The sequence below is a fragment of the Patella vulgata genome, chromosome 8 (genome assembly GCF_932274485.2).
Source record: "Patella vulgata chromosome 8, xgPatVulg1.2, whole genome shotgun sequence".
NCBI classification, from domain to species: Eukaryota; Metazoa; Mollusca; class Gastropoda; family Patellidae; genus Patella; species Patella vulgata.
The window spans coordinates 36304298-36330005 of record NC_065886.2 but is presented as its reverse complement, the minus strand read 5'-3'; the positions used below and the strand labels follow the sequence as shown (position 1 = coordinate 36330005).

Sequence of the window (25708 nt, the reverse complement as noted above, 5' to 3'; positions counted from 1 at the left end):
ATTTCGTCAAGGTCGCGAGATGTAAACAGGGCTAGGGCACGTGATTGTTGACTAGATTGTGGGTTAGGGCTAGGTAAAGGATTAGCGCCAGCCCTGTTTATATCTCTTGACCTTAATTTTTTAGACCTAACCCACAGGAGTACATGTTAGCGTGGATACAAATTGTGAAAAATGCAAATGGCGATCAGCGGCTTTAAAGAAGAAATGAAATGGGGTTGAACGTCCTACTGTTCTGCAACAAACGGGCTAATGAAGACGGGCATACGCAATACAGTGTACTAGGGTTCTTAAGTGCAAGACGTGTACACGGGGTCTCGGATTTCCGTTCCACCCGAACGACTATACGTTGTCCCCTACCAGGCCTTCCATCCTACACCACTGACAAGGGGCAACCACGCCGAAAATCTCGAATTTAAAGCCTATAAGGATCCGGTAAATCTTTAACTTGGATTCAGTCGGAAAACACCATTTGTTACCCTTTAACCCGTGAAAATTATAAAACCAAAAACTAGGGAATACTTGTAGAAATATTTTATTATAATTAAATTTGTGAGATATATGATCAATATAACGTGTAAAATTATATATAATATGTTCAGTATAATGTGTCACTATGTTCAGTATAACCATCATATATTATGTTCAACATAATAATATGCAATTCAATGATAACAATAGCATAATCATTAATATGGGGCGCGCAGCTTAACAACACCTAATTGGGCGTAAACACCGTTTTTATTTTTATTGGAATTTATTAAAACATTCAATTTTATCACCCGGCCTACACGGCTGGATCTTGTTTTGTTTTTGTCCAAGTCGAATAACCAGACGTCTTTACAATGCAAGGCCACTGACAAATGGGAAACAAGCCTAGAAGATACCGAGGAGCTTTCTCGGCCAAAATGGAATCAACCCCAGAACGACAATTTTAGTGAGCCAGCGCCTTAGTCACTGAGTAGGAAATTATAATGGTTCTGTCCAATAAAAAAAAACAAGTTATGAGATAATAAATATGAAATATTATTTAAAACTAATGTAAACAGTAGGAAATCGGTTTAATGGAATGTCTTACATTTAAACTACGTGCTATATTGGTCTTTGTGATATTGTTTAATACATAAGATTTATTATATAAAAAAAGAAGAAAAGACAAAGAAACAGATCATGACAGTAACAATAATTTGTGCATGTGAAATATTTTGTGATTTTTTATTGTGCCTGTCTTCGATGAGGGCATGCCAATTTCAATTTTTTCTTCCTGAAGCCTTATTAAATAATTTTTTTTATATGTTTCCAAGAAATATATATAAAAAATATTTAATAAGGCTTCAGGAAGAACAAATTGAAATTGGCATGCCCTTGGAAACATATTTTTAAAGAAAATATACATAATAGGTCTCTAATTCTTTACTCCATATCCATTGGACAAATAATATTTATAAAAAAATTGTGAAGAACTGAAAATTAAATCAGGTTGGCCTGAGATATGTGTCCAATTATGTGACTTCAGTTCATCCATATGTAAAGGTATGATTTATAACAATAATAATAATTGTAATAACACAATAATTGATGTATGTTTTATAAAAGTTTGATCTATGTAACACAATTGATGTATCTATAATAATAATAATAATAATAAGACAATAAATAAATATATGTTTTTGATTCTTACAAAAGAATAGAAGGTAAACATGAGTATTTTATGCATGACTTACTATATACATGTAAATATTATACAAATTGACAGTATTATAAATATAAGTGAAATGTACAATTTTTAACAAAACATGAACATACCTGTACTAACTACAAATGATACCATTTCTGTTTGTCAGAGTTTATAATAATAATAATAATTATGAAATCTTTACATAGGCCTACAAGTCAGCCAATTTTATATATATTTTTTTGGGGGGGAGTTGTTAACAGTTAGATTAATTTTTTCAAATTTAATAAGAAAAGAAAGTATCACTAATCCCTGCCGTGGGCTGAATATAACAAGGGGGATAACTCCATACACAAATCACAAATTTTTATCAAGATGCCATTTGCAAAAACAAAGTATGACTTCAAATCTCATAGAAAAACAAATTCACATTCAGACAATATCATACAGCTGAAGTGTTCCATTGAAATACTTTTTTCACATGTACCTCATCACCCATCTTCATTCTGGTCTCACAGACCGTATAAACATAATCTCATCACACCACACTGGTCTCCCAGATACACACATGTAACACCTTGTCTCTCATCACCCCACACTTGTCTCAAGACCGTATATATACATGTAATGCCTTGTCTCTTATCACCCCACCCTGATAAAGCAGATGGTACACACATGTAACACCTTGTCTCTCATCACCCCACACTGGTCTCAAGAGGTATATATACATGTAATATACATGTCTCTTATCACCCCACCCTGATCAAACAAACGGTACATATATCTAACATGTAATATCATACCAATCATAGGTAATTCACCATACAAACACTTGATTATCAGCTTATCTATAAGCTTGATGGGTTGAATTAAACAAGACTAGTATTAGCATATGATTGATTGAAATTTGAATTTATTTGAATATTTTCAACCAATCAGACAGTTTCAACCCACCTTCTGGGATAAATGGCAGCATTATGACAATCTGGGCCTTATTCTGACCTTTACATTGGTTGAAATTTAAGTTTTTATTTTTTCAACCAATCCTACAGCTTCAACCCACTTTCTGGGATAAGTGGCAGCATTATGATGATCCAGACTTTATTCTGAACTTGACGATATATATCTAGAAAACTACCAAGACAAATCTGGGCATGAGTTTGGATATTTTCATTCTTTCAAGAACACCTGATATCACTTCTCATTTGGTTCAAAATAAATTCAAAACAGTCAACAATTCCTGTATTCAGACCTTTCTACATATAATAGAAGAAACGTTTCTATCATATGAGATGACAAGATGACGTCCATGGTGATTTAAAATGATTTGATGAGTATTATATAACGACACACTGTGAGATATAAACATGTACTTCTTGTGCTGGATGTGCGTAAAAACTATGATTAAGTACGTAAAAAATATATGTTCTTTAGGCCACTTGAATTCTTGCTGACTTCTCCAGGTAGTTGACTACCCAAAATCTAAAACAAAACAATCTGAAATAAAACAAAATCATAATCACTTACACAAACAGGTCATTTCAATTGACAATCTGATTAAAACACAGATCTTATTTCATTTCGTTTTAATAGTTCAAAATTTCGTTTAACTTGTCTTTACTACACTAGGATCTGGAAGAGTTGTTATCATTGACGTGTTCTGGATGGTATGAGGAATTAGCCAATGAAACGGTCTGTTACGGAGAGCTTTAGGTGTGTTTTGTACCCAACTGTGGGTAATCCACTAGTAACATCAATGCTGATTGGTTAATCAAATGTCTGGCGTCATAACGTCAAAAGCCGCTTGTATGACCTCTGACGCGACCTATCGCTACAACCGGTCAGATTTTTATGTAGTAGAGGCCATCGAAAGTATAAAAAAAAAAAAGAAACGAAATATAGATCTGTATTTTAATCAGATTTTCCAACTGAGTAACCAAACTTAATTTATGTGGGTGATTTATATTTAATTTGAACAAAAGTTTATTTCATCTGTTTTTAGATATTTAAAATGTCTTCTTAATTTCTCACATTTAACAATCCTATGCCCTATACTTGAGGATTTGCCCCGGTCCTGATTGTCAGTCCGAAATATTCCGACTTAGACGGATCTACAATCGAGTGACGGTGAGTTACTACTTGTCAAAGTTCTACCAGTTCCTTAAAAAGACTGGCGGCATAATTGTTATTTATAATCAAATGTTTCAACTATTGTGATTGGTGGAAATAATGTCACATTCAGTTTGCTCATTCTTGTCGCTTGAAATTATGGTGTTTACTCAATGGACACATTTCAAGAGATTGAAAGAATTCAATTCAATTCAATTAAAGTATCCCCATATAGTCCAATAATAATAGATATTTATATTGCATGCATTCCATCCAAACAATATGCTCATCGCGCAGGCTTGTTTAGCTCTTCAATTCAAAAACAGTTTATAGTTTACTATAAGCATTCAGTCTAATAATAATGAATATCTGTATTGCACGTATTACATCCAAACAGGTTTGTTTAGCTGTTCAATTTTATAGTTCACTCTTTATAATAGGATTCAAACATATGAGATTTTAGTTTGGATTTGATAGTTTCCAAACATTGTGAAGCTTTGAGGTGTACTTAAATGAAATGAAATGGAGTTTAACATCCTACTTTTCTGCACTGAACTCATCAAAACAGGTATATGCTGAGATAAATTTTGCTTGGACAGCAGCGCTACCGCCTACTCATATATCAAATTCCAAATGTCGCAAGGGTTCTTTTACGTGCATGCCAATGTTTTTTTGTCCCATCCAAACAACTAGACAGCTGTCCTTGTCAGGCCCCCTGCACGACTGACAACTTGGGGCATCATGCCGGAAAATCCTGAGGAACTTTCTCGGTTAACACAGGGAGTGATCAGTGAACCCTAGACATCCAGGCTTGCGAGCCAGTATCTTACTCAATGAGATACCGCGGCTCCCTAGAGTTCCATATTATTGGCACTACCAGATGACGTACCTTAATACAAATTATCTAATCTCTTTATGATCATAATTCTTCGTTTACATCCTCAAAAGTTAATTCTATGGCAAAATTCTCCTTGAAAATCTTCTGTACTTTCTTCTTGTGTGGATTATCAATCTCATCTCGAGGTAGAATTAATCTAAATATACAAATATACTAACATTAAAGATACATTATGGGAGATCAGATAAAGAGATGACTCTTCTTGCTATAGTAGTTAAAAACTGATGATGTTGAAAATTTCACTCAAATTGCTCCACTATGAACCAAGATTATATCTTTAGAAGTTTAAGCCCAGCCTCGATAATCATTACTAAATTCGGTGCGATAAAAAACATAGTCTCAATTATCCATTTTTGGACTTAATCATCAATGAGCGTTCAGCAGCAGATTGGATTGCAATCCAGAGTTAATTATGGTTTGGATAAGTTAATTAATGTTTAATTGATAGTTTATATAACATTTTAGGCCTAAAGAAAGGCCTGCAACAGGCAGATTTAGCTCTTTGCTAATGTATATTTAATACACAGTGAAAAATAAACAATTATCAGTTGATGTTTGTTTCTAAACATGTTTCTAAACATCATTTAAAATTGTTAAAAGAACAAACACTTGTTTCAGTATCATATTTAATTGAGTAGTTGATTTGTGTTTTATTGAGTATTTGATTTGTGTTTTATTGAGTATTTTAATAGTGTTTGATTGAGTATTTGAATCATGTTTGATTGAGTATTTGAATCATGTGTTATTGAGAATTTGAATCTTGTTTTACCGAGTATTCAAATTGTGCTTCATTAAGTATTCAAATTGTGTTTTATCGAGTATTCGAATAGTGTTTTATCGAGTATTCGAATAGTGTTTTATCGAGTATTCGAATAGTGTTTTATCGAGTATTCGAATAGTGTTTGATTATTTGAATCATGTTTTATCAAGTATTTAAATCATGTTTTATCGAGTATTTGAATAGTGTTTTATTGAGTATCCAAATTGTGTTTTATTGAGTATCCGAATTGTGTTTTATCGAGTATTTGAATAGAGTTTTGTTGAGTATTCGGATCGTGTTTTATCGAGTATTCAAATCAAGTTTATTGAGTATTTGAATTGTGTTTTATTGAGTACTTGAATCATGTTTGATTGAGTATTTGAACTGTGTTTTATTGAATATTTGAATCATTATCAAGTATCAGAATCATGTTTGTTGAGTATTTGAATCGTGTTTTAATTGATATTTCTTACCATACTTTAATTGGTATTTTTTACCATGTTTTAATTGGTATTCTAATGATATTTTAATTGGAAATATTTAAAATATTTTTATAATATCCTGTGATTTAGTATTTGATTCATTTTTTTACAATTTTCATCCCTTTGTTATTTGGTATCTTATAATTAAAAAATTTTTGATTTATTTTTTTTTGTTTTGCTAATATCATGTTTTTACGATCAAGAATCCTACCTGGTTTTATTTTTTGTATGTCCTAGGATTAAATATTTCTAATTATGTTTTATTTTCTTTAATAAATAGTAAAAGGCTTTGATTCCATAATTTCTACAAAAAGACAACACTATTATAAACTGATGTAAAGAATTTTAAACAATTTTGAATGATGTTATGTTTGAATATCTGGACTTTGTTTTGTTTGATATATCTTGACTTTGTTTTGTTTGATATATCTGGACTTTGTTTTGTTTGATATAACTGGTATACAATACTTACTTGTGATCTTCTATAAACGATGTGTAAAACCAGAAATAGAAAGGACACTTGTCATAACCTAATGGTACCAATTTCTAGAAAACAAATTAAAAATAAATTAACATAAATGGGGTTTAACGTCCTACATTTCTGCACCAAGGGTTCTTTTACGTGCACAGAAATGAGTAGGCTTACACCGGTTAACCTTTTTGTTGCGAGGCCCTATCTTCCTGCACCAATGACAAGGGGAAATCAAGTTGGATATTGCAGAGGAAAGTTCTCTCGGAATCGATCCCGCCATACATGAATTATTCCTACTATCATAAGAGTTTTCGTACTTGGTGTCCATCAAACCTCTAATGGTATGCATCTTGATAATCTATTATACCAAGACAGGCGAAAAGTACTTTAAATTGTTTTTAAACCAGTGTTGAAATCAGTTTGTGTCAGCATGACTTTTATCTTTTCATCCTTTACCTTGAAAAAAATTAGTGCAGCCTATGGTTTTGCTAATGTTTTTGGATATATATATACTTACGTTGTTAGATCTGAACATGATTTTAATATCCCCTTCTATAACAGGACTGTTCTGTAATTCTACAACTATACTGTTATTATCAGAATATTTCATTGTCTAAAATAAAACAAATATCATTTAATTTTAACACACAAATGCATCTAATGATTCTGTCCCATTCTGTTCCCAATACGGACGGAGAAAGCAAGCTGTTATTACATTTTTTTCATTTCATTATCTAACATTTAAAATCCATTATAGCCATATTTAATCCTTAACTGCAGAACATGCTCCAATTCCATTCAGCATTTACAAAGGTATGATGAATTGAAATTTTGCAGCACTGAGCATCCTCTGCAGATGATATGGGCAACATTTTTTAATGGACTATTTTTAATCTGATTGAATCCAAGTCGGAAGATAACCTACCTTTGATATTTTGGTTTTGTTTTCCTAATTAAATGGTAAATAATTAATTTGAGTGTGGATTAAGCTGGGAAACTGTACAGAATAAAAGTAGAAGTTGAAAATGGTTAATGTTTTAATATTACCTGACAGTTGATGTTGGGACCAAATTGACACTCCCATATCAGATTTCCTTCAGGTCTAATCTCCATTCCTAGATCACTTCCGTCTCCATTCCCAACACCTAAAATACAAATCATTCAATAAATGAAACAGGGTTTAACGCCCTACTTTTCTGCACCGACTCGGCTAAGAAAGACGAGCATATGACATACAGTGTCCTGCACCACTGATAAGGGAAAACCATGATGGAAAGTCCAGAGGAACCTTCTCTGTGAACTCCTGGTGCGATCCCGAGACCTCCAGGCTTGCGAGCTAGTGTCTTACTCACTGAAGCACTGATGCTCCCTATTATCAAATCGATCCACCTCTATAGCAACAGCAGGTTTTGAACCAAGAGCTTGGTCCACACACTTGATAATCTTCTTTCTCTTGGGATGCAGTGCCAAATTTAGATGAAGAGAGATGTGGTTTTATGTCCACTCGATACAAACTAGGTAATTTCGGGACTAACATAAGGTTCAATTTTATTTCAATAATTTGCTAAATGCTTCATATAGTATGGTACGTGTTTTAAAATTTATTCATTATTTTACTGTTGTCTAAGTGCACTGAAACTATACATTTCTTTCATTGGCTAAATAAATTCAAATTTCTACCAATACCAGTCAAATGCCTCAAACCGATAAGGAACATTAGGCATAGCTATGTGAATGTTTGTATGGAGGGCAGGGTGGGGGGGGCATGGTTGCTCAGAATAGTGAGGGGTGATCGTTGCTCGGTATGGTGGGGGGGGGTATCTTTGCTCAGTATTTTGGGGAGAGGGTGGGGCATGGTAGCTCAGTAAATAAAGTTCAAATAAATACATAGGACAAGAATAGACTTACCATTTAATCCTTCGATTTTAACAGTTTTAATTCGTAGTTTCTTATTTGGTGGTAACTCTCGATTGTGTTCATTCTTCATCTTCTCATAATATCCCACATAACGACTCTAAAATAATCAACATGTCAACATATTTCATAATTTCCCACATACCAACTTTAAAACAATTAAAATGTCAACTTATAATATCACACATACCGACTCTAAAATAATCAACATATTATATAATATCCAATATACCGACTCTAAAATAATCAACATGTCAACAGGACAAACATTTTATATTACATACGTTTGAAATACAGGTTTAAACCTTTCATTACCGGTTACTATGGTCACCAGCTTTTTCTACTATCAGTTACTCAGAATTGGACCTGAATCAGTTGATAAATAGACCAATATATAAAAAGAGATAAGGCCATACCAATAAAAATTCTGTTTTTCATACAATCCTTACCAAAAATCTAATGCGAGAGGGAGGTTTTTATTATTGTTATTTTATTGTCAAAGGATCCCTACTGGGATAAATGACTTCTCACAACAATGAGTTACAACATATTCCAAGGCATTATAGATATTTTTTATTTTTTGAATAAAAACGACTCATGCAGCCCTTTTTGAGTGACAATTGATTCTCTGAGTACCAGAAGATTTTTTTTTATATGGTCTAAAGTAAATAGAAACTACTCAACAAACCTGACTGGGTGTCTCGACTCCTTGAAATGTTGAACCAACACTTAAATCAGTTCTTCTATCCCCAAAATAATTCAGACTTTCCTGTAACAAAGATTTAAAATAAAGGATAATATGTAGGGGTCAACATTTATGTGTGTATTGAACTGGGGTTGAACGTGGCCTACTTATCAACACCAACAAGGCTAATGAAGAAATGGGGTTTAATGTCCACTTCACTTCAATTTTATTTTTTATAATTCGCCTGTGTGTAGGGGTCTTTGGTAGTGGGAGGAAACCGGAGGACCCAGAGAAAACCCATGAGTTTGGAAGGTGACCCTAATCCTTGTCACGTACAAACGGGGAATGGAAACTATGCCACTTAACTCAATGATAGACCACAGCTTACTTTAACTTTGCTTATGGGATCTTTAACATGCTGTTACAGGTATACACAGAACATGTTTTGTCTACCATCTAATCAAATAGACATACCCCTGACACCCATGAGATGTGAAGCCAGGCTTGAAAAATCTTAAAGGTTTATATCGAACCCAGGAAATTTTAGTAAAGAATCCAGTGCCCAGACTGATCGACTAACATGGCCTATCTGTACCAAGGTTGGAATGGGTTATAAAATTCCACTAAGAAATTATTACTACCGGTAGCTAAATCACAGTCCTATTACCAGCAGATAACTGCTAGCTGTCTTTACATAACAAAATAAAAATGTCTTACCTTTGCTTCTTCGAATAAACCTGAATCAACGAGCCAACAACAGATCATGGTTCCTGTTCGTCCCTTTCCACCTTTACAATGTATAGCTATAACGTTGCGTTTATCAGCAGACATCCACAGTCTCACACTATCAGCAAACTTTATCATATCACTGAAATATCAGTAAGCCATGATTACACATATTCCAGGAGGTTGCAAAACTTTTTGCCAAAAATTTAATTCAATATCGGTGTCTTACCAAATTACTTTGGGTAGGTATTGGCTATTGAGTATGCCCACCGCCCATCCCCTTGAGTCCCTAAAATGCTTATAACCAATAATATTGAACATACATTATGCAAGAGCTAAATCTGCCAATTGCAGGTCTTTCTTTAGACCTGAAATGTTATCTAAATTATTAATTAGACATTATTTAACTTATCCAGACCATAATCAACTCTCGATGGCATCGCTAGCCTGCGATATTTACTAGATTAGAACCCGATCTGCTGATATCAAAAAATGGATAATCAAGACTATGTTTTTTTTATCTTTCTGACTTTAGTAATGATTATCTAGACTGGGCCCAAAATTCAATCGCTAAAATCTTGGTTCAGAGTGGATCAATTTAAGTGAAATTATCAGCAAATTCCCTTTACATTATCTAGTTTTTAACTATTATAGTGAGAACTGCCAGCTCTTTATCTAATCTCCCATAATGTATTTTTAATGAAAGTACTTTTACAGAAACTAATTGCATGCACATACATCCCAAAAATCCCAAGGAATTTTCTCGACAAACACCTGGATGGAACGAAAGTTTTGATGAAATGTTCCCAACTCGCCTAGCTTTTCCCCATCAGATTTTCATTGCTTCTCTATGTTGAAGATCTGTCATTTGTTGTACAGTATTTTTGTACTCTTAATTGGAAGAAAAAGATATGCCATGGATGTCAGACCTTAGTCTTAGGTAAATTAGTGGAATTGTTTTATTGAACTTATAGCCTTGACAATTGATAAATTATAAAAGAATTACCGTAATCTAGGTACATTATGATCATCTATGAAAACTCTTTCTACACGATTGTGAAATAATGCTTCATCATAATCTCGTTCACCTACAGAAAACAAAAATGCAATATTTTTTAATAAAAAGAAAGATTTTGGTGATATAAAAGAAATGTTTTTGAGATATAAAGCCTCAGATTTCAATATGAGGCATTCTGTATCCCTTATAAACTACAATAATTTGTGAATATTCATTCTGAAAAAGAAATATCAGTCCATAAATTGGTAAATCCTTTTAGTATTTACAAACTTATAAAGAATTCAAATTTCATGATATTTATCATCCTTTGCAGACAATATATTTTCAGCTGGTACAGGCTATGTCACCGCATAGAATCCAATTCTGGAAATTTCAATCAAGCATTTCCATGGAGACCCTTCAATTTTCAGGTAATGTTTTAAAAGTGGAGTTATCTCCCTTTGATTAGAGTAAAGTTGAAATGAAATATGGTTTAACCCTTTCACTGCGTATACCCGGTAGTACCGGGTATTATAAAATGTCGGTAAAATGCGCGTACCCGGTATTACCGTGTACTCAGTAAAGCCCTCGCTAAAATTAGTACCGTTACTGCAAGTGCCATCTATTGTATTTTCTATACACTAGAACATATTTCCATGTGTTTCAAAGCGGCAAACCGTAAAATGGCGGAGTGCATAGTGACAACGTAGACGATGCACTCTCGACGAAGTCGTGAATGACGTCTTGCTGACCAACACGTGGACAATTTCGAGGCGGGTGATACACATAATTCGTTTCCAGTTACTTGATAATGATAGTAGTCAGGACAGTGATTGGTATTATGAAGTGTGTGATTTGTTGCGCGATGTTCCGCCCATAGCTAGCTATGTCTCCCGTGCATGATGAACAAGCCCAATGTGAACACGATAGCCCTGTGTCTGCAGTAGATTCTGACAATAATTCTGATGTTGATAATAATTCTGGCCTGCTGGATCGTAAAAGACGTAGGCAATTCCTGAGTCCCGAACGTGTAGATCTATTGACTGACTATATTGATAATGATATGGGACTTGGGGGTGAAAGTGAAAGTGAAAGTAAAAACAAGGTATTGCAATCTGCACGTGGTCATGGCAGCGGGAGACGTGATGCGCGTGTTCGTGGTGGCATTGCTCATGGCTGCTATTGATATTTTTGTTCATTTTATATATCTTTATCAAAATCCAGTGAAAAAACAATATCTTTTAAGTATTTCATGGAGAAAAATTTGTTTTTGTGTTAACTTTAGTGAGAAATGAGAAATCTAAAATGGCCGCCATGACATCACATGACTACATTATTATGTAAATTTCCAAAATTCTATTTTTTCCTCTTAGCCCAACCTCATGCCCATCCCAACAGACAAAAAGATTTTTCATTAAAGCTTCCATAAGTACTGCTTGGCATTCAATTCCAACCTCCCTTTTTTCCTCAAAAAAGGGTCTAGCACAGGCAGTGGATTTACGTCTAGCATTGAAAGGGTTAATGTCCTACTGTTCTGCTCCTACCATACACCATGCAGTGTACCATGAGGGATATTTTGCTCAGACAGTGGCGCTATGGCATACTCTTATTCGGAATTCCAACTGTCAAGGGTTCTTTTACGTACACGTCAATGTGTACACAGGAGCTCGGTTTTTCATCCCATCCTAATGACTATACATTGTCCCTTGTCGGGCCCCTGTCCCTTACCACTGACAAGGAGGAACCATACCATAAAATCCTGTTGAAGTTGCTCTGCCAACGCAGGGATCGATCACAAGACCTCTAGTTTAGCGAGTCAACGTCCTCCCCAGTGAGCCACCATGGGTGGCTCCCTTGATTAGAGCTTCAATGACATGGCTCGTAAAAAAATTGAAATGACACAAAATGAGATTAACGTCATACTTTATGGCACAAACTGGGCTAGTAAGGAACATTTTGTCCTGACAGCCGCGCTACAGCCATGTCTTATTTCTATTTCGAGCAATCAGAGAATCTTTAATGTGCATTCAATAGTATACAAGGGTTACATACGGCGGTATATATAATGGAGCAGTGTGAGATTAGAAATATAAATATTCTACTTACTACATAGGTTATATAGTTTATAGTGATCTTTATGTTTGGCATCAAAAAACCTAGCTACCTCCTGAAAATATAAAAACAAAAGTAGTAAAAAAATATTTAAGCACAAAGAATGTAGAAAGTTTTACTACTTCTAAACAATTAGCCATCAATTTGATTTGATACCAATCGAGTAAATGAAGATTTGTGGTGCAGAGTATTGCAACCCAAACCATTCAATATATTGTGATACAACTAGGACTACTGAATACATATTGCAATATACATGTATTGTGAACAGTGTTTTTGTAACGAAGATAACTTGGCTCAAAGTGAAGTAATTTGACTGAAATTTTCAACATATTCCCTTTCATTATCTATTTTTAGCTATTATAGTGAGAACTGTCAGCTCTTTATCTAATCTTACCTAATGCATCTTTAATTACTGCATGTAAATATTTTACGACAGATACAGGAAGTAAATGTTAATGAATCCATAGCTAGGGTTATGTATTGTTTAATGGTCGAGAGCGAGACATTAAGTAATATATTGTAACAACATGAGGGCCGTAGGCCCGAATGTTTTTACAATATATTACGCAATGTCGTAAGCTCGAGACCATTAAACATCTTAAAATACTGACACTCCGCACGAGCTTTTACGTCACACTAGTCCAATATCTCACTGGTATGAATAAAGTACTATTGGCAAGTTGCCCGTACGATTATTTGAAATAATGGTACGCCAACATCAAAGGGTGACGTCACATCTGTATTTTAAGATCATTTAACAACTACCCCACCCTGATAAACGTTAATGAATATCATAATCAATCATACATTGCTTTAAACAAATGAAATGGGGTTTAACGTCCTACTGTTCTGCAACAATCGGGCTAATGAAGACGGCTATACGCCAAGCAGTGCGCTTTGAGGAAAATTTTACCCAGACAGAGGTACTACAGCCTAGTCTTGTATCAATCAAACTGCCAAGGGATCTTTTATGTACACACAAATGTGTACATGGGACGTCGGTTTTTTCGTGCCATCCGAACGACTAGACAGCTGTCATTGTCCAATGACAAGGGGAAACCACGTGGAAAGATCCCAAAGAACTTTCTCAGCCAGCACCAGGAGCAAATCTGCGACCTTTAGGCTGGCGAGCCAGCATCTTACTCACTTAGCCATCGTGGCTCCCTCCTACAAACAACAAGACATAATGTGATGTTTATAAGAAGTCATTTAGCCCAGTAGGGATCCTTTGACAGAATAAAAACGCAAAACAAAAACATCCTTTCCGCATCAGATTTTTTAGGAAGGATAGTCTGAGAACTAGACTAATTTTTTTGTATGGTCTTTATACAGTTCTAGTAATTTTAACTTTGGACATGGGATGAATATGGAAGAAAATGTAAACATACTTACTCGGATAGGGTTTCTGTATAACGCCATGACACCTTTTGATGGGAAAGACATAGCAATAACTCGCTCTGTAAACAAAATATATCACACTTAATAAAACACATCTTAAAATAAAAATCTCCCAGGGAATCTTTATTCAAATGCAATTAAAATATTGATTTAACTGAAATTATTACTTTTTGGAAACTGAAAATCTATCAAATATAAGAGATTTCTACTGTCAACCTCAAAATGGGCAGATGACTATTCATCATGAAGCAGAGAAAGAGAGAGATGGGGCTTAAGATCCACTGACACAAATATATGGTTAAATTTTATCTCAATAGGGGCCTTAAGAATGTGGGTGGAAACTGGAGGACCGAAAGAAACCCCCGAAGTTAGACACACAACCATACTTCTTGTCTTGTACAAGCTGGGAATCGAAACAATGCTACTTGACTCAATAACAGACCTTAAGATCTAATATTCATACACCTAGACCATTCAGCCACCCAACCCCCTCATCTTGAAGCACAGTAAGATACAGTCACAGCTGCTCATAATGGTAGTATGTATAGATTTGAAATGGAATTGGGTTTCCATTTACATCTCGCAAGATATCATGATTTCATCAAGAAATATGTTTTTTTGAGGTTGTTAGAATGAATTTTCCAATTAGTTGTTTTGTATTCAGGCTCACAAATATCGAGGAAATATATTCTTATCCCATTTTTGAAAACACAAATAGATATGCCACTATATATCACTTTAACTCGGGAATCATTTGATCTTGTGTATCTAGCACTAATTTCTTTCACAGTCATTCAATATCAAATCTTTGTTTAAAAATTTGTAAACAATCATTTAAAATCATCGAACAAATGTGAAAGAAATTAGTGCTAGATACACAAGATTAAATGATACCCAGGATACAGTGTATTAAGGGCCGGTTTTTCAAATTCTATTATAAAAATAAATTACAATAACGTTACCTGTTATATAACACAGATCAAGATCAAAACCATCTTTTTGATATCTACGTTTATTTTGAGAAACGACATGTCGGGTTGCTTTGGTAACTTGTCGATGTTGAACGATAATGAAATAGATGATTCTGAATATACGTATAATACGGAACACTCGACCTATTACTACTAACCTGAAATAAAACAATCATGTTTCTAAATAAAACTAACGATAATAAGAGATTTCGTACCTATATATTATATCAAACCCCTTGGGCGCCATGTTGAATATTTAACGTTTAAAAACCTAACTATTTTATGGAATCAACGACAAATTTAAACTTTGGCACTCCAACCATTTTTATTTTGTTTTACAAATACCTATATCATCACTTAAATATTAAACCTTAAGACTCCGAAGACATTACGCGCCATTATTTTGGAGTCCACTGGTATGTATGCTAAACTAGATAAGCTTACTAGTAAACTGCAGTATTGTAAATCATGTCAAATCTGCAGCTGACTTAATGACAGACCTTATGAACTAGAGCGCATTAAACCTTTCGGCCACCAACTTTTATTTTTGAGAGACACATTTGTGTTGCGCTTTGAGCATTCTGTTTATGGATGGATTATAGCGCATTATAAATATACATATTATTAACCCTTCTGGCACTAAATGAAACACAATAATAACTTTACAATCGAGAGAAGTTAAAATCGATCTAAGTCTAACTGATTACAGTGAATAGTATCATGCATGTGGCAGAGTATACATATTATATAATTGTAAAATAAAATAGTAAAAGACAAACATTAAACAGATATGTTATTATCTTACTTTGCGTAGTTAGCTCCCTGTTCACTACACGGTTGATTTGCTTCTATACCAATAAATACCATATCAACTATAAATGATACTACTACTATCACCATATCAATTAGATCAAAACAGTTGTAGAAAAACTCCTTACTAAAATATACAAAACAGTCTTACTGAAATATACAAAACAGTCTTACTAAAATATACAAAACAGTCTTACTGAAATATACAAAACAGTCTTACAGAAATATACTCATGCCAAGTAAAATATCGTAAAGGTTCTTGTTGGGCCACAATGAGACTTGAACCTGGGGAATTCTAGTTGAAAGGCCAACCACCTCGATTGTCGATATAAATTAAATTTGGGACAAAATTTCCCACATAGCACTGTTTGTCGTATGGTATGCCCGTCTTCATTAGCCCAGTCGGAGCAGAACAGTAGGAAGTTAAACCCCATTTCATTTTATTTTGCCCTTACAGCAGACAGCCCAGACACACTAATGTGTACACCATGACCTCTGTTTTATAGAAACCTTGCGCTATACAGTATGTATAATAAACCTGCGATTATATTCCATATAAATGGTTGGCTATGTATTTTTTATAATAATCAGAAAGTACTTTTATTAGTATCAACAATAGCACTATCACTAATTAATGACTATTAATTGAATAGAACTAATTAATGATTAATTATCTTACTGTACTAATCCAATATACTTGATGATCTAGATACTCACCCCTGATAGAAAATCCTGGCAGCTATTTCTAATACAAACAATGTAATGATGATATGTGAGATGATCTCTAGCACGTTATTACTATCAGCACAGTTATCTGACGCTAGCACGATGATGACTAGTATAAAATCTAATAATATCAATAACACTGTCACTGCACGAAATAAAATATGTTCCACAATATTCCTCACTTTATACTGCCAAAACCTGAAAACACACAATCAAAAATTCATTACTAATTAATGTAAATACTTTATGAATAAAAATAACAATTATTCTTGTAAAACACTAGACTCCAAACAGTATTGAATACTCAAGGTGCCGACAAAAGTTACATAATATAGTTTATAAACATGTAGGTTTTGAGTTTATGTTTTTAAAGATGCTGAGAGATGGGTCTGTTGTAGATGTTGTGGTTATCAGTTACATATGTACTATGTATGTGATGCATTATATGTCTCCAGGTTACAGTTAATAAAAACTTGGAATCAAATCACAGGAATCTAGCTGATTGATAATATTACGTAAGTAGTATGTTGATGTGCCATGTATGGAGAGAGAGAGAGAGAAATGGGGTTTAACGTCCACTCTACACAAACCAGGTCATTTTGGAACTGACATATAGTTCAATTTTATTTCAATGATTCACTTGCGTATTGGAGTTTTTGGCAGTGGGAGGAAATCGGAGGACGCAGAGAAAACCCTACTCCGTGTCACGCACAACCAGGGAATTGAAACCACACCAGCTGAATCAATGACAGACCTTATGATAGAGCGCGCACACATTAACTGTTCGGCTGGCTATCCCCCCCCCCAATGCCGTGTATGCACTGATAAGTTAAGGTTAAAACATTTATTCTTTGTCGAACAGGAAGCCAATGAATAAAGTCTTTTCATTGGCTTAGAGCTAGTCCTAATACAGATTATATCTCTCAGCTAATGAATAATTGATATTCTTAAAATACTTTAGTTTCAGTTTTCTAATAATAGTTATGCCACACCAACATCAGGCCTCGAGTTCACAATGCATTCTAAGACTTCAGTTAAGAATTTACTCAAAAATATAGCCCTTGACAAAAATTTTATTGTTTTAATGTATCAAATACACCAATAAGATACTATACGTGCAATTTTTTGTGTTTCTGGATCAAAGCTATTTCTCATAAACAGTGATTGAAAGTTGAGTAAATTCTTAACTTAAATCTGAAAATGCTTTGTGAACTCAGGGGCAGGTCCTATTAAAATTTTTACTTCCGAACTTCCTATTTCCTTAGGAGCTTCTTAAAAGAACTTTATTCAAATTTTTTTAATTTTTTGAAAGTTTAAGCAAAATGCTGTTCACAAGACATCATTGGCTACTATATTTATTTATCAAATTCTCAAAAATCAAAATCCCTTCGGCCTTGCCCTGAACACATTCATATCTGAAAATTGACTTTAAAAATTTAGCTTTTTCCTAACATTTTCATTGAAAGTAGACCTATAAGAACTACAAATTAAATTCCTTGGGCCTTTTGACTTTCACTTCAGAAAATCATGCTTTTCTTGGAGTTTTGAGTAAGTATAAAGACAACTTACTCGAGAGCTGTTTTAGGTTCAAATGGGTTCCCTGCCGGATCATCAATATAATCCATTCCGTTTTGTTTATCCTCAATATCATGGAACGTGATCTGGCTTTGACTTTGTTCTGGATCCTGACTGACTTGGATATGAACATCTCCAAGATTTTCCTCCGCTGTTTTTATGGCGACTTCATTTAACACGGCCCGGCTGGGAGCCAAGTCATTATCAAATCTCTCGTAGTTTGACATCATAGAATCTTTAATATCTACAGGGTCTGAAATAATTATACATGATGCAAATATTGATTTATATTTAGCTTGTTCAGGTAGATCAAGTTCATTTTATTTGCCAGTAACTATCAGATGTACATGTACATGTATGCTTCAACAACATTCTACTTCTAACTACATACCTAACAAAATGTCAGGCACTAATGAAATAGTACCTGACATTTTCAACTTAGTGCCGGACATGTATTAATAATATCAATAAAAGATTGGTTGCCAGGCAACGAAACATACGCCCACAGGCAGCTATATCGTCCGGGCAGTCAACAAGAGTTGTCACATATTTTTACTTTTTTCGGTAATGAAACATTTATAATACATTAAAATCTGATTAAGAGTAACAACTCATTAAGTAATTATCAAAAAACCATTAGAATTTGTTTGGGTTTTATAAACTTCTGCCCCATGCTAACGTTTAGTATACAAAACTTTTAACGTCATGGATTTAGCTGTTCAAGTCATAAAGATTCATTGAAAATCAATATACTTGTTCGTCTCAAGAACTTAAAGTCTGTGTATCAATCTGAAGTCAATCGGATGATAACTTTAGCCTCTAGAGCGTCACAAGATTTTTCAAAGTGATCAAGGGCTATAACTTTGGCAGTAATTATCCAAAATCGTTGAAAATCAATATGATTCTTCATCTCATGGCCTCAAACACTGTGTATAAATTTAAAGTCAATCGGATATAACCTTTAGCCTCTAGAACGTCCACAAGATTTTTCAAAATGATCAAGGGTCATAACTCTGGCAGTAATCATCGGAAATCGCTGAAAATCAATAGGCTTCTTCGTCTCATGACCTTAAACACTGTGTATAAATTTAAACTCAATCAGATATTAACTTTAGCTTCTAGATCGTCCACAAGATTTTTCAAAGTGATCAAGGGCCATAACTCTGGCAGTAATTATCGGAAATCGCTGAAAATCAATAGGCTTCTTTGTCTCATGACCTTAAAAACAGTGTATAAATTTAAAGTCAATCGGATATTAACTTTAGCCTCTAGAGCGTCCACAAGATTTTTCAGTGATCAAGGGCCATAACTCTGGCAGTAAATATCGGAAATCGCTGAAAATCAATAAGCTTCTTTGTCTCATGACCTTAAACACTGTGTATAAATTTAAAGTCAATCGGATATTGTGGACGCCGGACCAACGGACGGGGGCGACAACAATATACGACCACATTTCAATGTGGGCATATAAAAAGACAAATCAGTGACAGGCAAAAAGACAGGCGCCAGAGGTTTTGTGTCTGACAAACCCTGAATCTGTGCCTGACATTGTCTGTGACATGTGCCTTATTTCCAGGCTTGCATGCCTTACTGTACATGAATTCTGAAACTAGTAACAGGTCAACTGAGAAAGGAGACAGACAGAGAGAGAGAAATGAGGTTTAATGTCCACTCGACACAAACTAGGTCATTTTGGGACTGACATATGATTCAATTTTATTTCAATAATTTGCTTATGCATAGGGGTCTTTAGCAGTGGGAGGAAAAAGGAGGACCTGGAGAAAACCCACGAGGTTGGACAGGCGACTCTATTCCTTGTCACAGAACAACCATGGAATCAAAACCATGCCAGTTGACTCAATGATAGACCTTACGATACAACGCGCCCACGCTAACCATTTGGCCATCCAACTTCCCACCTGAGAAAGGAGACAGGGGGAAATACATAAAAATATCCATACAAATGTATTTCATAGCTTTAGATCCACCAATACATGTAATCTCATTAATAATCTCCATAATTATATATCCCTATATAAACATGTACACATGCATGAATATATTTTAATCAAATTTATGATAAAATTTATACACTGTATTTAAAAATTTCTACATTATACACTGATATCAGCTTGTAGATCACAAATCGACTTGTGTATTACACATTGATGTAAGTCTGTAGATCACAGACTGACTTGTGTATTACACTTGATATTAGTCTTGTTTGCCACAAATTTACTTGTGCCTATAGTCTGTATATTACAAATCCACCAGTGTATTACACGTTGATCTAAGCCTGTACATCACAAATCAAAGCAAAATCAATAGATCCTCAAATTAAAATTTCAAATTTAAATATACAGATGTACAGTACTTGTACTATTTGGCCTATTTGGTATTCTAATTAGTGAGTCTGGTTCCATGATATCTGGTGTCTATTGGTACTTCAAATTACACTATACATGTACTGTTTTCTAATATCTCAATATTCTTAATAGAAATGAAACATGTACAGAATAGCTATTTATATATAACCAGTTTAAATGCCTGCAGGTTTAATTAGCTGTTTAACCTTTTGTACCATGTGATCAATCTGATTAAACATCTAACTTGTTTAATAAATGTGTAGGGCGGGGCTCTAAATTGGTAATTTTTTTCAATCAATGTCTGACTAGCTACAACATCTTGCCATGACAAATGTTCTATGGAATCGGTTTCTTTTTAAAACCCTTTTTTTACCCTCGCTGTCCACTGCTCCCTAGACTGCCAGGGTCACAGAATCTGGTCCTATAATTTTGTCTGACACAGATTTATCTATTTTCTTTTTATTTGATGATATTTCAAAAAAATATTGCTTGACACAAAAAAGTACAAGTTCAACAGAACATTTTGTTGGATTCAAGTAAAATCATTATTGACTCTTTAAAAACAAATTGAATTAATTAACATGGTTGTAATTAAAAGATGATTGAACAAACTGGTGAATAACATAAAAGGTTAATAATAACAATAATTATAATGATTGATCTATTATACACCTAGTCAGACTGTCTGCTATATGGTAATTACATGTATGTAGCGTTTAATAATATAAATATGAGATGTTTAATTACAATATCATGAGTTACTAAGGTCAAGTTGTCTCTAAGCTATAAATAGTTGGATTACCGGTATATGGTTAAATATAGCCTTTTAATTGCAAGGATATACAAGCTTATATCAGTTTATCAATGAATACCAGTATACTGATACTACATGTACATAGTCAGCAAAATTTATTTGTATAACTGTCTTATAGAGAGAGGGAGAGAAATAGGGTTAACATCCACTCGACACAGATTAGGTCATTTCGGGACTAACATATGTTTTAATTTTATTTCAATAATTCGCTTGGGCGTAGGGGTCTTTAGCAATGGGAGGAAACCGGAGGACCCGGAGAAAACCCACGAGATTAGACAGGCAACCCTACTCCTTGCCACGTACAACCGGGGATTCGAAACCACGCTAGTTGACTCAATGACAGGCCTTATGATACAGCGCGCACGTGCTAACCATTCGGCCATGGGGGCTGTCTTATAGAAACTTTCCAATAAATGACAAGCGATATCAGGTGTTCTAGACATATGCATACTCTGCCATATGTATAACACCCACCCAGAGCAATAAATCATAAAAAACTGAAACTGTTATAATTTTCACCTCACAGCCTGTATGTATTATTATTATAAGATAAACAATTTTCAGCTTCATGAAAAATAATGTATGTACATGTACATGGGTACTGCCAACATGAATCAGTGACCTTAATTTGTGAACCACAAAACCGTATTGCTGTCACAGTCTGAGTGACATTAATTTGTGAATTTTTTAATTTCAATACTGTTCAACTGTACAACCAACTTATGTAAACTTGTGCAATACAGTGTTTGTTAGTGCAAGTAAAGTTTATTTAAACATGAAATAAATCTAAACTATTAAACCTGTATCAATTCTATCTGCTTCCATAATCTCGATGATATTGTCCTCTGTAAAATAATGTACATGTGTTCTAATTTGTGGTTTTGTAGTTAGAGCAACTGGTTTGGTATTAACATTTATTAATAATAAGGCCCAGCTGCACACTAAACACTTCCTTAACGTTACAATATAATTTCTATCTCTGCTGTATTCCTGCACTGAAACTTTTTATATGTTCTGCTGTACATGAGGTTAATGGGTTGCATTTTTTTCTAAATTAGATTTTGACAATTGCCAGGGAACAAAATGTAGATCTCCTGTTTTTAAATACTATTATAAATGTAAACACAGTCTAACGTCACGATAACATAGCTAAAATTCCAAAACAAATATAATTGAATGTAAACTATGGTATATGTACATGTAGTCACTTTATAATTTATTTATAGCACAAAAACCAAACAAATATAAATGAATGCAGGGGCAGATCCAGGAATTTTTGCAGGACGGGGTTTTCCGCTCAAGGACCCTGCATCACAGTATTATTACCATGCAGATAAAAGTTATCATTGGGCATGCTTCTGAATTTAGATGTAACAGTGATAAGATGAAGACGCCCTGGTAACAGTAAATTTAAACCCTTAAATCAATGTGAGTATGTTCAAACATGTTAAGATGTAGGCCTACCGTATCCAACAGACATTTTTATCTAGCCTCACATACTATTGTCAACCACATGCTTTATTTCATGATACATCTATCCAATCCCATTAAACTTCAGACTACAATTTTTTCTTCTTTATTATTCTGGGGCCTGTTTCACGAAATTTTAACTAAGATAAAATCCAAATTTTAGTTATTTGATTGGATAATATTAGATTGATTTTAGTGCTTAGTTAATCTACTAAAATTGGATTTTATCTTTAGTTAAAATTTCGAGAAACAGGGCCCTGATTTCAATACGCGAAAAATGAAATAATTTTTTTTTATTCTGTTTGATAAACAAATTATCTAAATTTATATTGGCACCTGTTAAATATGTATACTTCATAATTACTGATATTGATGCCACAATCTTTGATACATATGAGGCACAATGATATCAGCTAGACTGTAACCTGGCCAGGTAAAATTATCAACCACAACTGACTGACATTTAAAAGGGGGTGTATCCTACACAAGTCATTTTTTGAACTGACAGTACATTTCTTTCTGATGACAAACAATCACAATGGCATCGTGATTAGCTGTTAATCATCTGCAGTTACTTGTCTACACAACAGCGCTGATGTTTTCTTAGCCAAGTACCCTAAATCATCACATATCCTACCTGTTTTAATTAGTTAAAATAACATTTTGCAGGCGTTTATCATCCTCTGTATGGAGTTATTCAATGGGGTCATCAATAGATTAAAGGTGAAAGGTCGAGGTCGATCGTGGTGTTCGACCAATGGCACACCGTTATACATATTTTTAAGGAAGTCATTATTACCGGAAGACGAAATTCACAATATGGCGGTGAAATAGCAAAGGAAAAGTACTGAGCGATAAAAATTTAATCATATGAATCATGTTTTGATTAACGCTATATTATTGATTGACACCGCTTCCTAGAAATATGGAGGATATATTACAGCGCGTAAAGCAATGGACAGACCCAGAATTGAGAGAAAACTTCGAGAAATATGGAGAAAAAGTTGGACCACTAACTGCGACAACTCGCCAGTTATTTCAGAAAAGATTAGCTAAGAAGATATTTTTAGTAGAACACCCTGGGGAAACAGAATCTTCTGCAACCGAGAGTTCTGACAGCTCACAGAATTCAACCAAAACTGTGTTAAAAAACGAAGAACCACAAAATAAAGCAATTTCTGTTCAAAATGCAACCCCTTCCATGTTCTATGCCGTCTGCCTACCAAAGGAAGAAGAGCTTTATGAAGGTTTGTATTTGTATAGATCACAAGTCAGTGGTACATGTTTTGTTGACAATGCAGTCACAATATCCACCGTGGCTCAGTGCCTAAGGTGCTATGGCTCCCTAACCAGGGTTCGATCAAAATGTTGGCTAAGGAAGTTTCTCAGGATTTCCCAGCATGGTTTTCCCTTGCAAATGACAAGGAACAGTGTCTTTCCCTTGTACATGTACATATACGCTTGCCTGAAAGAATCCTTGACAGTTGGAATTCGAATAAGAATAGGCTGTAGTGCTGTTGTCCTGGCAAAATTTCCCTCCTATTCACTTCTTCATTAGCCCAGTCAGTGCAGAACAGACAAGCCATAAAAACAGCTACATGTAGGGGAAAAATCTCTTTACTATAAAAATACTGGTATGTGATATGTCACTCTGGATGACCAGATAAGCACAATGAAAATCCACATCACATCGATCAAACAGAAATGCACATGTATAAGTTTACCAATAATCTTGAACAGAAGTTTAATCAATGTTTATTTTTCTTTATTTTCAGGTGATTTGGTATTCGTTGATAAAATGGCTGCCTTGAATCTAGTGAAGAAATACAAGGGTTCAAGATTTAAAGTTTTCAGGAATCGAGACGAGGCACAAGAATTTACTAAACCAGTTAAAATTGCTTCTCCAGTTCTAGTGCAGGTTACAGGAATTTTTCAAATTATGTAGACAGTAGAAAATGTATTGTGCACATTGTTTAATATTTTGCTGGGATACGTGTAGGCTAACCACCACTTTTGTCTTGAGATGTGCAGAAAAGGAACTGATTACTTATAACAACCTGTGGATAATAAAGCCTCATCTGATTAAATTAATAAAAGAAAAGTCTTCACTACATGGGACAAAATCAGTCAGCTACAAGCCATTCTTAAACTTTTCCTTCTGCACACAAATATGCTTGTTATCAGTTCAAATTAAATATGAATATTGTATGTTTTCAAGACTGTATCTTTTTCATGCAATATAAATAGTCTGATTTAATAAGGTTACAGAATTTCTTTAATTTTTAGAATTTTGAAACTATATTGTAATCTGACAAATTTTCTATCATCAAGACGTTCTACCAAGATGAGTAATATTTATGACAGATGATTGAAACCCCTACAAATTATTGCTGTGTAGGCCTACACTATCTCATAATACACCACAATACACAATACTCAACCCTGTTTCCCTATATTTATTTGATCTAAAAGCAAGTCTGAACATAAGGCACCAGACATAAACTTTGTCAGGCACAAATTATTACACAACAATAACATATATTGAGATTGGGATGGCCTAGTGGTCTAGAGTGTCATTCTTCGAGTGTATGTGGCTTGGAGATGGGGGTGCCCTCTCATCCTCGTGGGTTTAGTCTGGGTGCTCCAGTATCCTCACACAGGAGCATGCGCTAAGATTCTAAAAATAAGACAACTTGTCTGCGATATCACCCTTGGTGGAAGCAGATCTTAAACACTAATAGAAGAAGA

The 25708-nt window shown here is 34.3% G+C and overlaps 2 protein-coding genes across 5 annotated transcripts in view; one reads left to right on the top strand and one right to left on the bottom strand.

Annotated features, from left to right (window-relative positions):
• Nucleotides 1-516: 516 nt before the first annotated feature.
• LOC126829529 (phosphatidylinositol 3,4,5-trisphosphate 3-phosphatase TPTE2) overlaps nt 517-25708 on the bottom strand; it is a 60750-nt gene continuing 35558 nt past the window's right edge. For 2 of the 4 annotated variants that reach the window (XM_056102776.1, XM_056102777.1), the window contains exons 5-19: nt 18305-18563; nt 16727-16933; nt 16005-16136; nt 15191-15357; nt 14223-14287; nt 12822-12882; nt 10725-10806; nt 9710-9860; nt 8996-9076; nt 8302-8407; nt 7441-7538; nt 6911-7006; nt 6394-6467; nt 4671-4815; nt 517-3169 (exon numbers count right to left, since the gene is read on the bottom strand). In XM_056102776.1, coding sequence (XP_055958751.1) covers nt 4701-4815; nt 6394-6467; nt 6911-7006; nt 7441-7538; nt 8302-8407; nt 8996-9076; nt 9710-9860; nt 10725-10806; nt 12822-12882; nt 14223-14287; nt 15191-15357; nt 16005-16136; nt 16727-16933; nt 18305-18563 — 1694 coding nt within the window. In that variant the 3' untranslated portion in view covers nt 517-3169; nt 4671-4700. Of the gene's footprint in view, nt 3170-4670; nt 4816-6393; nt 6468-6910; nt 7007-7440; nt 7539-8301; nt 8408-8995; nt 9077-9709; nt 9861-10724; nt 10807-12821; nt 12883-14222; nt 14288-15190; nt 15358-16004; nt 16137-16726; nt 16934-18304; nt 18564-22290; nt 22572-23597; nt 23695-25708 lie in introns of those variants that run through there. The other 2 variants (XM_056102779.1, XM_056102778.1) reach the window with 2 other exon arrangements.
• LOC126829528 (ankyrin repeat and LEM domain-containing protein 2) overlaps nt 23791-25708 on the top strand; it is a 48698-nt gene continuing 46780 nt past the window's right edge. The window contains exons 1-2 of the mRNA XM_050559455.2: nt 23791-24207; nt 24736-24878. Coding sequence (XP_050415412.2) covers nt 23886-24207; nt 24736-24878 — 465 coding nt within the window. The 5' untranslated portion in view covers nt 23791-23885. The remainder of the gene's footprint in view (nt 24208-24735; nt 24879-25708) is intronic.